This window comes from Populus alba, chromosome 14, assembly GCF_005239225.2.
Source record: "Populus alba chromosome 14, ASM523922v2, whole genome shotgun sequence".
NCBI lineage: Eukaryota > Viridiplantae > Streptophyta > Magnoliopsida > Malpighiales > Salicaceae > Populus > Populus alba.
Genome location: NC_133297.1, coordinates 2,365,706 through 2,381,491, shown reverse-complemented (window position 1 = coordinate 2,381,491; position 15,786 = coordinate 2,365,706). Strand labels below are relative to the sequence as shown.

The following is a 15,786-nucleotide window of genomic DNA, read 5'->3' as shown; positions in this document are numbered from 1 at the left end:
TTTAAAACATGTCGTTTTCCATCGTCTAAATGCATTATAGGGCCCATGATATGTGATTGGAAAGTTTCAAATATCTAGTTTACAACCCAACTTTAATTGTGGCAAAATTCTACTAGTAGCTTTAGATATGTCTCAATCAGTACATGAAGGTTTAGTTTTACATATTTGACAAGATTTGTTTGCTAACTCTGACGCTCTAAAATATTATGTTCCCGAACTTCATTTAATCTGAACATTTACGAAAATATATTTTTATATGTCTAATATTTCTCTATAAAATTTTAAGTTTATCAAATGTAAAATTTGAAAGATATGTCCAATCTCGCAAAACTGACCAGCAAATATTTTAAGGCCAAATTTAGACCTGACTTAGTTCATATCATAAATTTAGTAAACTAGTAAAATCGGACCGAGTTTACTGATTTTACTGGTTTTTCAAGTTTTTAGTCAAATTTTGCACGTTAGATACATATTGACTCATTCAATCATGATTCTAACAACAATAATTTTAGTTATTTTTTGTTAAAAAATATATTTTTAAAAAATAAAAATAAAATTATTTTAATATATTTCTAAATGAAAAACACTTTAAAAAACGATATCTATCATACTCCCACATTAGCTTGATTTGTTTATGTGGCGCTTCCTGTAAGTGAACTGCACAAATAAATAGACATTATATATTTAGTATCGCAATGCATAATACTTTGTTAAAAGTATTTTTTAATTAAAAATATATTAAAATAAATTTTTTTGTTATTTATTTATTTTTTATTCTAACACGTCTAAATTATCTAAAACCATCTAAAAAAAATTTAAAAAAACAAATTAAAACACAAAAACAAAAATTCATTAAATATCAGCAGTACTGTTTTTGCCTTGACTTGTGTATTAGTGTTATGATCCTGTTGATTAAACAAGGCAACCAGATACTTTGTCAACAGAATGAAAAAGTCTTTTTTCTTGTTTTGGTTTTCTTTAAACAGCATGAGTTAATTTATCCGAACACTGACAAAGACAACCTGACCCTCTGTTACAACTCCCTTCACGACTATAATCTTTAATTTTATTCGGTCAAACAGTATTATAAATCAGCCGATGATATTAGCCATTTCAAGCATGAAACTGTACTCGGTCGGCTTCCCTCTATTTATTTATTTATTTTACATGTCATTATTTGATAAATATGTTAATATTTGAATAACAAACATTCATTTAAATATTTTATTATGTAAAATAAAAAAATAAACATCTACTTGAATAAGATTAAAGATTAAACACTCAATTGTGAAAATAATCAAGATCGGACACTCAAGATTGCATCAGACATGTTTTTCCTGGCATATGATGTTTTTTTCTTTTTCTTTTTCATTTAAGATGCTCGGTTTTTAAAAATTTGTGTTATCCCCAGACACACGTCTTTGACACTTTTTTTTTCTTCCTTTTTCTTTATGTATTTTTTATTCATGGCATGATATTTTTAATAAAAAAACTTATAATGATTTGAAAAATAAATTTCAATAATAAAAAAGAAAAATTATGTCTTGATAATTTTCATGCAATTACATGCAAAGATAAAAGAACAATTATTCTAAGAAAGTTATATAAAAAATAAAAAAATATATATTTTATTCTTATTGAATATTCCAAAGAAATTTTTTTTTTTAGAAAGTTATTCATATTAGATTTATATATAATTATTTGGAAAATAATCTCTAATATTATCATTAAAAAATTTCAATTTTATTTGAAAATTATATATATCATCATTTGCTTTTTAAAATAATGTATATAGAGAACATGAAAATCTAATCAAACCTTTAAACATAAAAATGATTTTCAAGAATAAAAAAATATAAAGTTTAGTGATAAAAGTGAAAAGCAAAAAATTTAGAGACCAAAAAGAAAAGGAAAAATAAATGACCAAATACATTGTGGCGAACAAACATTTTCTCTGTATGAACAGTAACCTTGCATTATTTTCTCATTTTGTTTTAGTTGTTTTTATAATATAATACAATTATAATTTATTATTTATTAATATTAATATGAATATGAATATGAATATGAATATGAATATGAATATGAATGTAAATGCTAAAGTTAATTATTTATATTTATATTTTCTCCCATTTCAAAAAGTCAATCCCACTACAAGAGAAATTATTAACTGTAACCGTTGAAATTAAAAAATTCAGATATCTGTAATGGAAATTTACTTGTAAAGGCATGATCTTTTGTTTCAAATGATTTGATACAAAACGGCCACTTGCCACCCACTTTTTACCAAGTCACATATCATTCAAGTCACATGTCACATCTAATGGTCGAAACTCGAGAGTCATGTTTTGTTAGCATTAATTATCGAGAACAGCGGGCTGTTTAAAATTGATGATTTACCGATTATTTAGTATTTAGGTAATAGTTAATCATATATTTAGGTTAATATTTCTTTATCTGGAGGGTAGAAAAGGCATGATTGGTGGCAGACTAGTCCTTTTAAATGAGATTTAATTTTTTTTTTAATAAATGACTTTAAATTTAAATAAAAGATTATAATAAATAAACACTTTTGTTTTGATGTTATAAATGCTTTAAAAAAAGAAATTGTGAATTATTTACTTGGTGGTTTATATAATATTTATAATCCATAAATTTTATTGTTATATTTAGCTTTTTTAAAAGGAATTTTTTTTAATTAAACCAAATTAATTGATTTCATTCATAAACATTAAATTAGTCAGATGTTGAGCTTTTTGATTGAAACTTAAATATTAGTCAGATATTGAGCTTTTTTATTGAAACTTAAATAATTATAGATTTGAGAGATTAACCCAAATTTAAAAGGTTTACCTATATTTGCTTGGTTTTTTTTTCTCTTTTTAAGCTCTGTTTTTTTTCATTCTCTAGCACTTTTTTTCTTTTATTTGCTCATTTTCTATGAGATTTGTTAGTCCTTTTGAAAATGACACAGGTTATGTTAATTTTTTTTTATAATCTTTATTGAGTTTAGCTTTTTAAAATAAATTTTATTTTTAAATTAAATTAAATTAATTAATTAAATATAAATATAGAATGCTCGCTTCATGAGTTTTTAATTATTTTTCTTAGCTTTGCAAGTTGCTATTATGATAACAAAAAATATTGAGTTGCATAAACATCTATTTTTTATATATAAAAAATTAATCCAGACTAGCTAGTCTTAACCACTCTTGCTTGAAGAATTAATAAAAAGAATGAAGCCTGAAGATATTGGAAAAAATAAAATGAAATGGCCACAGAAAAAGAGTGAACCACGGCGGGGTTCGGATTTGCACTGGCTATAATACCAACAGTTTACAAGTCTGTTTTCTTTACCACTTGATTGCAACATTTCTTTTGACACAATACACGTTAATAATATATAGTATACGGTTTGAAAGTAAGAAGTAATTCACTTTTCATCTATAAACAATGAAGTACTATATATAAATTTTTCTATTTCCATAAACTTTCCCAGCTGTTTTAGATGTATTTAGGTAATATATATATATATATATATATATGCCTTTTGGGTTAACTCCATGTCGACTTAATGATGGAGGATTCAAAGTTTTTGTCAAACTTTTTTCAGATTAAACCTAAATGATTTTATGAGTTAATCTAATAAGTTGATGAGATGATATATGATTTGATTGATTCAACGTTGATTTGTAATCTCATTCATTCAACTAAACTCAACCAATATTTATTTTAACATTGAGTAATTCTTTTCATAACACGTATAAAATAAAATTCAATATAGCACTTGAGGTCTTGGCCCAGCGGTTGAAGGGACTTGTTCCCTTCCTCTGCATTCTGGTTTCAAATCTCACCATGTACGCCTGTCATTCTCGCGGTGTCTTACATGCTCACTGGGTTTGCAGGATGTTCAGTGAGCCGTGGGATTAGTCGTGGTGCGCGTAAGCTGGCCTAGACACCCACGTAAATCAAAAAAAAAATTTAATAATATATATATATATATATATATATATATATATATATAACATTTTTTAAGAGGTGAACAAGCATTTTTTTTTTTTTGCGTGAGTAGTAACCGCAATTCATTTTCCTATTTTATGTTATTTTTTTATTTTTTTTTAGTTAATGGTTACTTGTTAATTTTATTTTAGGTCTCGTTTATTTGCTCAAAAGTATTTTTTTTTTTAAATGGTTTCTTTGAAAAGTGAATTTCTAAAAAATAAATTATTTTTCTATGTTTGGTAATGTTATAGAAAATAAGTTGAAAAATATTTTTCAATGTTTGATTATATCATGAAAAATGAACTGAAAAATAACTTATTGATAATTTTTTCAAGTTTATTAAAAAATAAGAAATAAATATTACAAATTAAAAAGATAAATGTAAATGAAATTGAAAAAAAAATAATAATTTCATAAATTATCTCAAATAAAATAAATAATAATCAAAATAATAGAGATTAAATCTAACAAATAAAAAAAATTGAAAGATAATCAAATTAAAATAATAATAATTACAATTTCATAAATTATTTCAAATAAAATAAGTAACAATCAAAAGAATGAGGACCAAATTTGATAGATAAAAAAATTTCAATTTAAAAAATAATAAGAGAAAAACAAATCATAATCATGAAAATGAGAACCAAAATTAATATAAAAATCAAATTAAATCAAATTATAAGAGTTGAAATTAAAAAAAAAAAATCAAAACAAAATATATAGAAATCAAAAGTTTGAGCACCAAATTTGTTATAATCAACAAAAACTATGATATTTCTAAATTTTTCATAATTTCTGAAAAGTGTTTTTTACCGAAAATAAAAAGAAAATACTTTCTTGGAAACTAAATCAAATTTTTCTTTGACCGTAAATTATTTTTTTTAACTAATTTTTATAATGACAAACAAACACATAAAAATTTAAAAAATAATTTTTAAAAAACACTTTTCACTAAACAAACATGCCTTCATCTCAATCCAAAATGGTAACTCCCACTACAAAAGCAAATTATTAATTGGAGACGGTGAAATTAAAAAAAAAAACAAGAAGAAGAAGAAGAAGAAGGAAGAAACTCTGATAATCTGCATCGGAAATCTACTTGTGAAGGCTTGGTCTTTTGTTTAAATATCTAAATGATTTTTGTAGGTTACTCCAGGATATTTTGTGCATCAAACATTCAATTAGTGTATAAATGAATAGTTATGTTGACCCAAACTTTTTATTTAATATAAAACAATTCATTGATTCTATTATTATTGTTATTATTATATTGGTTAAATTTGTGAATTAAATGAACCAATGTAGTTAAAGAATTTCCTCCTCCATCCTTTGCATTCTTTTTAATCAAATTCATAATTTAAATGGTAACTACTTTGTCCCACGAGAAAAATGAAAGTGAAATTCATTTTCAAGCCGTACTAGAAGTCTTAACAAAATTCATTTGATTTGTCTTTGAAAACAAATTATAAAGAATACAAAAGGTTTGGACAATCCAATTCATTTAATTTGTTAATGCAATTTGTCATTTTATCATGCACGATGTTTTTATCATTTACAAAAAGCTATTGAATTTGGTTTGACCGTTAAACCTAAAATTTTGGGTTTGGAATTGCTGCGAGATTCAAAGTCTTGGGTTTGGAGTTACAGTCAAACCAAAAACTATTAGGACCCAAGACATTTAAATAATTCTATATATTCTTAAAATTTTTTTTTACATTTGATTTTTTTTTGTTATTGACTAGTTGCAGAGCGCAGACCAATATACTAGTTAAGATTAATAGAGTATTTGATATTGAGAATTTTTTTTTTTCTTTTAAATTATTTTTTATCTTAAAAAATGAAATAAAATAAATATTTTTTTAATTTTTTTTAAGATTTTGATATGTTGATGTCAAATATTAAAAAAAAATATGAAAAAACTTATGTTTGGAATTGCGATACAAAATGCTTTTCAAAATAGTTTTTCGTTTGAAAATGTATCAAAATAATATTTTTTTCATATTTATTTTTATTTTTGATATCAACACATCAAAATCATTAGAAAGTACTAAAAAAAACATCGATTTAATATATTTTTAAGCCAAAAAACTTTTTAAAATTATCTAAAAACAGAAACAAAAACACTATCAAACACACATTTAATATGTTTTTAATTAAAAAATACTCTTAAAAAATATCATACATCACATTACTTTTACTTTTAATTGAACACATTTAAAATACAACTTCACCTTTTTATCTCCACAACTCCTTTTTTATAGCCACCTATTTTTTACCGATTATCTATGAGAGTTATTAGTTGTTTAGAATTAATTCGATTTTATAAATGATTTTAATTATCCAAGTAGATCTAATTGATTTCATTTGATAATTGAGTGTTTTTGTTTGGAATATATATATTAAATTTATGGAATTCTTTTGATTTAAGTATCATCATTCACCGAATTTATTCTCGATTTTAAAAAAACCTATTCAAAGCATATGCGAAAGAGAAATGCGTTGATGATATTAATTTTGAATCAGTCAATTTTGAAGCAAATCACACCATTTTTAGAGTGATTATAAATATATAAAAATCTATAATTTTAATGGATTATAGAACTCGATTATATCACTCTAAACTTGTCGAACACTAGAATCGAGTAAATAATGTTGAGATAATTTTATTTTTACTGAAATCTGAAATCTTCAAACAGCACGTGAAAGAATTACGACAATATATGCCAATAATAATAAAAATAATAATTTTGCTAGGCAAGTAAAACATGACAAATTTCGGCAGTTTTTTTCCCCCTCGAACTTCACTTTATTATATATTAATAGTACTTGATTACCGAATAACATGAATTTATTACAGCGTGAAACACGCTTAGAGCAAACTAATTAACAATCAACAGAAACTGCAACAACATGAGATTTGCTGAATACAAATCAAGTAGGAGACGATATCGCAAATTAATAAGATCATAACAAGAGCAAGAGCAGGAAGTCCTCCCTCTATCGAAACGGAGGCGCATCAATCAGTCTTGTAGAAAGCAGCCAGTCTCTGTATCAACTGTTTAGATTTCTCATGTTCCAGGTCATAACAATGGAATCCATGGTGCTCTCCTTGTGTCTCAAATATCTCAACCACACCCTTCCATCCACTTCTGCCCAATGCCTCGTAATAAAGCCAGCCTCTATCTTTCATCACATCATGCTCGGCCACGCAAACCAGCACCCTCTTACACCCCAGGCCCACTAGGCGTGGTGCACCTTCTGCCACCGGATTAACCCGTGGATCGTCGTTATCCGGGTTAGATGGACAAATAAATGGCCAAACTCGATCCACGTAGTCTCGATTAATTATAGACTTGTCATCTGGATAATCCGCCTCCGATCCAACAGGCACCGACCCCCAAAAATAAGGGTGTACCAAAGCAATCCCAAGAAGCCCAATGCTAAGCCCCGTCTCAGGATTCCCAGCAGCCATAGCCAAATTGTGAGCAATATTAGCACCAGAACTGTCACCACCCAAAAAAACACGTTGAAAATCAGCATGGTTATTTAACCAGGGCTCAGGTCCATCTCCATTAGAATGGGAAGCAACCCATTTGAGTGCAGCCATTGAGTCTTCGTATGCAGCTGGGATAGGGTGCTCCGGAGCTTTCCTGTAGTCAACAGAAACAGCAGCAACATTGGCTTCAGAGACAAGGTTGGTTACGAGTTTATGGAACGGAGCAATGAATGGCGTGTTGATAACAAAGGCTCCTCCGTGGAAAAAAACAAGTAGAGCAAGTTTTTTGTTCGGATCTGTGATTTTAGGTAGGAATAGGCGAGCAGTGATGTTGAATTCTGGGACTACTACAATATCTTTCGATGAAACTCCGGTAATGGGATCGGTTGAAGGAGGGGTAAAATCTGTGGGTATTAATCTCTCCACATGACCATCCTTGTGAACTCGGAGAGTCATTGGCAGCTCAAAGACTACTTCTTGTCTGCTGGACTCCATGGAATTTGGAGAGTGATTGAGAATTTGAGAGGGAGGCTATGGTTGTTCTTTGTATTCTTGAAATCGTGTTTTATACAGTAGAGTTGATTATAATTCTAAAATACCCGAGGTAAATTTGGTTTTTTTGTTTTAAAAATATTTTGAAATATTTTAATTTTAAATTAATATATTTTTTAATAATTTTAGATTATTTTAACTATGTTCTATTATTAAAAATAATTTTTTAAAAATAAAAAAATATTATTTTAATGTATTTTAAAATAAAATATACTTTAAAAACAACTACAATTATATTTACTGAAATTTAATAATAAATAACCGTTATATGGTTGTTGAGATTTATTCTCGACCTCATGAGCAGTGGTGGAGACAGGGGCTGCCAGGGCCCTGGCCCCTGATTGTTTTTCCAGCCCCTGGGTCCTTCAAATATTTAAAAGTTCAAAATATTTATTTCCAAATATATTTTGTACCCAGCTCAAAGGAGACCTAAAAAGAAGTGCCCTGAGTTTCGGTGCTTATCACGTTTTGCCCTTTATTCCTCTCGACAAAAATTCTCATTGCAAATTACCAAGTAGTTTGATATCAAAAACATATTAAAAAAATGGAGAAGATAGGAGCACCGAGAACAGGGCAGCCTGCTTTAGTGGGCGTTTGGCTATGCAGCAATTGCTGCGTTTTTATTCAAACTCAATAATTTAGTGTTAGGTTATAAGTAATAATTGTGGTTTAGCTTATGAAATCCATAAAAAATAAGATTTAATTATAAGTCAGCTGAAGTAATTTTTTTATGCTTCTTTTTGCTATGTTTTTGTACAGTGGAGAGCACTCTCCCCTCTTCACTTAATTAAGTGAACAGTTGAGTTGAACTCCACTATTCCAGTCATTGTTCTAGCCAGTTTGGATCTAATCTAAAGCTAAATATATTAAATCGGGTCCAACCTAGTTAAAAAAAAAATTATTTTTATTATTTTTAATTGTGTTTTATTTAAAGAATTAGAAGAAGATCGTTTGATAATGTAACATTTGCAGAATTTGATCGCAATCCCAATTTTATTCTTGCAAGGTCCAACTCAGTTAAAAAAAATTCAATTTTTATTTTTATTTTTAATTGTGTTTTATTAAAAAAAAATTAGAAAGAAATCACTTGATGATATAGCATTTGCAAAATTTAATCGCAACCTCAAATTTTGTTCTTAATGATATTTTACTTGATGTTGCGCACTTAAGAAACCATGAAAAATATAATCCTTGTTGAATAGATTTTGTACATTATGAAATTGCACATAGTTTAATGGAACAATAAAAAATATTTGATATCAATATTATTTATTTCATGATGTAATGATAGTAGTTAAATCTACAATATTTAAATTAAAAACCATCAATATTAATATATGTGTGTGTGTATTTAATTATTTTATAACCTCAATGTGAAAAACATTTTTTTAAACAAACACATTAAACTATTTTTTGTTCAACCTTAATTTTAACCACAGTTTTAACCAAACACATATTTTTTCAAACCAGCCTCTACTAAAAATACTTTTTATAAAACAATTTTTTTCAAACTACAACTATTAAACCTTTAAGTTCGGCTGCTATTAAACCTGAACTAGCTATGTACTAGGGGTGAGCAAAAAAACCGAGAAAACCGGAAAAAAAAAAAACAGAAAAAACTGAATCGAAAAAAAAAAACCGAATTAACCGATTAAAAAATTACAAAATTACAAAAAAATTCCGGTTCGGTTCGGTTTCGGTTTCTAAAGTCTGAAACCGATTGAACCGAACCGAACCGAACTGGTTCAACCAGGCCACCATTTAAAAAAAAAAAGTATAAATAGAAAGTTTTTAACCCTAAACCTACATTCAACCGCCCCCCCTCCTTTGCCCCCCTTCCTTTGCTCTCTGCATCTCCCCCTCATCTCTCCTCTTTTATTTTTCTTCATGCTTTTTTAACCCTAAACCTACATTCAGCCACCCCCCCTCCTCCTTTGCTCCCCCCTCCCTTTGCTCTCTGCATCTCCCCCTCATCTCTCCTCTCTTATTTTTTTTCATGCTCGACTCCATGATTGTTGCTTATTAGTTGTTGAGCTCCTACTTCATGCTCCTTTGCTTAAGCTCCATCTCTTTCAGCCGCCCCCTCTCCTTGTTCAGCCGCCCCCACAAATGATTTGAGTCAAATTTGTCTTATTCTCTTCCATGCTCTTTATCTCTGTCTCTCATCTCTCAGATCTGCATGTTCTTACCCCAAATGTTGTGGTGCTTGATAGTTTTAGTAGGTTCATCTCTCAGATCATGCTTTTGTTCAATTCTTTCCCTGCGATAATGTTTGGTAATTGTGTTTTGGAAATGCTTTTGGTTGAATCAGTAATCATGGACTCGATCTAATCTTTTGTTACCTTAATATGATGAGATTTGGGTGCTGGGAATTGTTGGGAATTGATTTCTATTTGTTTGCAATTGGTAGGCCTTGTAACATTCCCTGGAGAAGGAGTGAATTGAATCTGAAATTTGTTTGAGTATCATAATTTCGGTTTAACCGGTTTGGAAGGGGAAAAAACAGAACCGACCCGAACCGAAATTAATTGGTTTGAACCGGTTTTCGATTCGGTTCGGTACGGTTCAAGACCTTAAAAAAAAATATTTCGGTTTGGTTGTTAATTTTGATCAAAAACCGGAACCGACCGAAAATGCTCAGCCCTACTATGTACTATAGTCATAATTTTGCTTCTAGTGGGTTGTAGTTGTTTTTATTTTATTTTATTTTTTTAAAGTATATTTTACTTAAAAATATAAAATTAATATTTTTTAATATTATAAAAATTTATTTTAATATATATTTAAATAAAAAATACTCCTAATTACATTAACAAAACATTCAAACTTTCAATTTCAACCACTCCAAAATATATTCTTTGCAATAATTAATTTCTTGTACATTGCATTTTCATATTTTTCTATTACTTAGCATTAATAGTTTCTAGCATCATTAAAAATTTACATATTCGTTAATTTTAGGACCCGTAAAATTAATCAAGGTATACATAAATTGACTCGAGAACCCATATTATCAATATTATTTATTTCATGATGTAATAATAGTAGTTAAATCTACAATATTTAAATTAAAAACCATATATATATATATATATATTATACCCTCAATATGAAAAATATTTTTTTAACCAAACACATTAAACTATTTTTTGTTCAACCTTAATTTTAATCACAATTTTAACCAAACATATATTTTTTCAAACTAGCCTCAACTAAAAGTATTTTTTATAAAATAATTTTTTTTCAAACCACAACAACTACCACAATATCTTTAAGTTTGGCTGCTATTAAACCTGAAACCAGCTATGTACTATAGTCATAATTTTGCTTCTAGTGGGTTGTAGATTTTTTTATTTTATTTTATTTTTTAAAAGTATATTTTACTTAAAAAATATAAAATTAATATTTTTTAATGTTATAAAAAATTTATTTTAATATATTTTTAAATAACAAAATACTCCTAGTTACATTAACAAAACATTCAAACTTTCAATTTCAACCTAGCATCATTAAAAATTTACATATTCATTAATTTCAGGACCCATAAAATTAATCAAGATATACAAAAACTGACTCGAGAACCCATATTAATATATATAAAAAATAACACATATCATGTTTCTATAATATGAAATTTTTATTAGCAGATATTATGATACTTGTAATTTTTTTAAAAAAAATTTACTTTGATCTCTATATTTTATTTTATTTTTTTAAAAAGTCCTTAATTAAAAAAAAAAATCTTATTCTCATATCTTACAATAAATAAATTTCATTCCCTAATGTTTTTAATCAAATGGACTCAACCGTGTGAATCATTATTATTCGGGTCGGATAGACAAACAAAATTCTATTTGTTTTTATATTTTAAAAATATTTTTTAAAAATTATATATATATATATATATATATATATTCAAATTTAATGTTAAAAATAATTTTTTTAAAATATAAAAATATTATTTTAAAATATTTTAAAATAAAAAATAATTATTACAAAAGTTCAAAACCAAACCTGCTGCACGAAGCCCTGGTTAATTAAAACCATGTCATCTGGATAAATCGCCGATCCAAAAGGCACCGACCCCCAAAAATAAGGGTGTGCCAAAGCAATCCTAAGAAGCCCAATACTAAGCCCCGGCTCCGGGTTCCCAGCAACCATGGCCAGATTGTGAGCAATATCAACACCAGAGCTGCTACCACCCAAAAAAACAAGTTGAAAATCAGCAACAACGTTAGCTTGGTTTTGAATAATCAACAGAAACAGTACGATGACATCGTGCTCCGGAGCTTTCCTATAATCAACAGAAACAGCAACAACGTTAGCTTCAGAAACAATGATGGTTACCAAGTTATGGAACCGAGTAGTGGATGGTGTGTTTACAACAAAGGCTCCTCCGCGGAAATAAACAAGGACGGCAAGTTTTTTGTTCGGATCTGTGATTTTAGGTAGGAATAGGCGAGCAGTGATGTTGGATTCTGGGACTACTACAATATCTTTCGATGAAACTCCTGTAATGGGATCGGATAAAATCTTCGGGTCTTGGTCTCTCTACATGGCCATCTTTGTGAACTCGGAGACGCACTGGTAGCTCAAAGACTACTTCTTGTTTGCTTGACTCCATCATTTGGAGAGAGATTGAGAAGAGGCTATGACTAATCTTTGTATTTTTTAAAACTTGTGTTATACAGTAGAGTTAATTATAAATGAGTCCTCGTAGTTTAGTAAACTTAATTAATTAATTTGCCTTTATATTTTCAGAAATTATACATTTAATCTTTCTATTTTTAAATCCATTTATTATTTTCGTTTACTACATGTTATTTTTTCGATTACTTTTTATTTTTTATTCTAGAAATAGAAAAGAGAGAGAAAATAAATGAGATACAAAGATCGATCAGAAGGAAAAAAAGATATTTTTTTGAAATAAAGTACTAAACATAAAAATATTCAAATGATTATTTAATTATTTCTATACTACAATAATTACTATAAATTAGAGGGACTAATTGATAATTAACTCCTAAATGGTAGTTGAGATCTCTCCTCCGCCTCCGGATTGTAAAGTAATTTGATCTGATTAAGGGCCATGATTGTATTCCAAAAATATTTGGGCCCAGCCCATAGGAGACCCAAAAAAGTGCCCGAAGTTTCAGTGCTTTTCACATTTTGCCCTTCAAATTTTCCTCAACAAAAATTCTCACTGCAAATCACCGAAGAGCTTGATATCAAAAAAGAAGAAAAAATGGAGAAGATGGGAGCACTGAGAACAATATACAGGGCAGCCTGCCTTGGATCTTCGCGTTCTGCTGCTATTAGTCAAAGCCAGCTCCGTTACCACTTGGCTTCTCGATCTCTTTTCACTGTCTCTGCGCCTTCAGTTTCAACTACTCCCAAATGCATCCCTTGCGGTACTTCTTTTTGCCTTCTCTTTTAGATTCCATTTGAAGTTATGGATTTTTACTTCGTGTTGCTGTATTTTATTCTGGGGTTCTCTTTTTGAGGTCGAATTTGATTAGTTTCTGCTTTAATTTTATTGGTTTTTGAGCCTGCTTAGATAAAGGGGTTCTCTTTGAAACATCTACTTGTGCAGCCTTGAAGGTTTAACAAGTTGTGTGTGCTGTTGTTTTTTCTTTGTTTTTATGTTATTTACTGATGCACAATTGTGGACTGACAACTTCAAGCAATCACGTATGTTTTGCTGTTAAATCATGTTTTTATTGGTTTGTTTTCTTGGGATTGTTTTTCGTGCCATTTTTCTGTGTAGATGTTGGATTGGAAAAGATGTGCTTGACACTAGAAGTAATTGAGCCTTGACACGATTAAGAAAAGGAGCTTGCTTTGGGGTTCAAATGCTACCATATCTGTGTTTATGCATCTGGATAGATTGAATGCTGCTGTTTTTTTTTTTTAATGTAGAAAACGTTGTGAGATGTGGTGGATTTCTTAGTTTGATAGTTTGTTTATGCTTTGAACTTGTATTTTGTGTTGCAAACCAACGCAGATTTCAGGTCTCCTTTTGCGATGAGCCTAGGAAGTTCACGATCTTTTAGCGAGGACGTAACTCACTTTCCTGACATTAAAGATCCTGAAATTTTAAATGTTTTCAAGGACTTGATGGCTACAAATTGGGATGAGCTCCCTAATGCAGTTGTAAGTGATGCAAAGAAAGCATTGTCTAAAAACACTGATGACAAGGCTGGCCAGGAGATCCTGAAGAATGTTTTCCGTGCAGCTGAAGCTGTTGAAGAATTTGGTGGTAAGATCATGTCTCTGAAAATGGAACTTGATGACATCATTGGAATGAGTGGCGAGGTAAATTTTTATGGGATTTTCATGACTTCTTGCTTTCAGCTATCTCAGTAGTTCATGTAGTTTGATGGCTGTATTATTCTGCAGAATGTAAAACCTTTGCCGGAGTTGCATGCTAATGCAATTCGTACATTTTATCAACGGTATGCTGCGTATTTGGACTCATTTGGGCCTGGTGAAGGTTATTTGAGGAAGAAAGTAGAGACAGAGTTGGGATCAAGGATGATATACTTAAAGATGAGATGCTGTGGCCTTGGTGCTGAGTGGGGGAAGGTACTGAAACTTGTTGCACTTTTTTGAATGCCAGAAACTTTGATGCGTGATCTAGCTGAATTATATTATTGTATGCTAGCAAAACTATGTACTTTACAGCACTTGATCTGTCCATGATCTGCTACAAAATGCATCATATTGGGTATATGTTATAAATATGGCCCAGTTCATCTCACAAAACAAACATGTAACAAGCATCCAAGATCTTTACAAGTTATATGCAGCTGACCTTTCTTCTTTCTTGACAAATAGCGTATATCTAGCAATAACCTAGTAGTGCTGACCACATAGGACAACCTGGATTTGAAGTTTGGATGACCACTCAAAGGATGTCCAGCCTTGAGCTTTTTCCTTCTGCATTTGCAGTGATCCTACAAATGATTCAAAGTCAGGTGTCCATCTTTCTAAATTATTATGTTTTGATGCAGGTTACGGTTCTTGGCACTTCTGGGCTTGCTGGCTCTTATGTTGAGCAAAGAGCTTAGGGTTGCAGTTTGGAAAGATTTGAGCTTTCAGAATTTTGAACCATGTTTTTGAATAGTTGGAGAGAGAACGTGGTATTCCTCTGAAAAAAATCTTCCAAGTTGAAGTTCTTGGTTGTTAAATAATAGCTTATCTATGTTGACAATTTAAAGCTGTTGTTTCGTCCAGTTGTTAAGTTTCGTCTTACAAATTTCCTTCCTTGTGATGGTTAATAACTCTCTTCCAAAATAAGGTACTGTTGCAATGGTTTGGCCATGGGCAAGTAAATAAGTGGAAGTTTTTCCCTTGGTTTGAACTTTTAACTGGTTCGATTATCTCTTTAATTGGGTGGCTATAATTTACTCACCGACATGAAGATCAGTGGTGTAAAATGATAAGTGAAGTGGCTGGATGTTGCTTGCTTTACAGCTCTCTACAACGAATAGAATGCTTATTGATATAAAACAACTCAGAATCAGATTTTGTTGACAGCATAATTGTGATTGATACTTTTCAAATCTGTTGTAAAGGTTTTTTCTCAAAGATAGGAATTGATCTAGTTATTATTTTCATGACAAGAATGGTTTTTTCTTCTCTGATTCCAGCAGATGCAGATGAGTACGATTGAACTGTCTAGCACTTCCTTTTGTTAAGAAGAGGACTGGTTTTTAGTTTTTAGCCAACAGCAA

At 29.5% G+C, this 15,786-nt stretch overlaps 2 protein-coding genes across 2 annotated transcripts; one reads left to right on the top strand and one right to left on the bottom strand.

Moving 5' to 3' along the window:
- Positions 1-6,761: 6,761 nt before the first annotated feature.
- On the bottom strand, positions 6,762-8,126 carry LOC118037571 (probable carboxylesterase 2). Its single transcript, XM_035043579.2, has one exon. The coding sequence runs from the start codon at positions 7,991-7,993 to the stop codon at positions 7,019-7,021; it is 975 nt and encodes a 324-aa protein (XP_034899470.1). The 5' UTR covers positions 7,994-8,126; the 3' UTR covers positions 6,762-7,018.
- A 5,080-nt stretch (positions 8,127-13,206) lies between these two features.
- LOC118037503 (succinate dehydrogenase subunit 5, mitochondrial) lies at positions 13,207-15,413 on the top strand. Its single transcript, XM_035043494.2, has 4 exons — positions 13,207-13,461; positions 14,055-14,365; positions 14,450-14,635; positions 15,064-15,413. Exons 1-4 carry the CDS (start codon positions 13,296-13,298, stop codon positions 15,118-15,120), a joined length of 720 nt encoding a protein of 239 aa, XP_034899385.1. The 5' UTR covers positions 13,207-13,295; the 3' UTR covers positions 15,121-15,413.
- Positions 15,414-15,786: the final 373 nt, after the last annotated feature.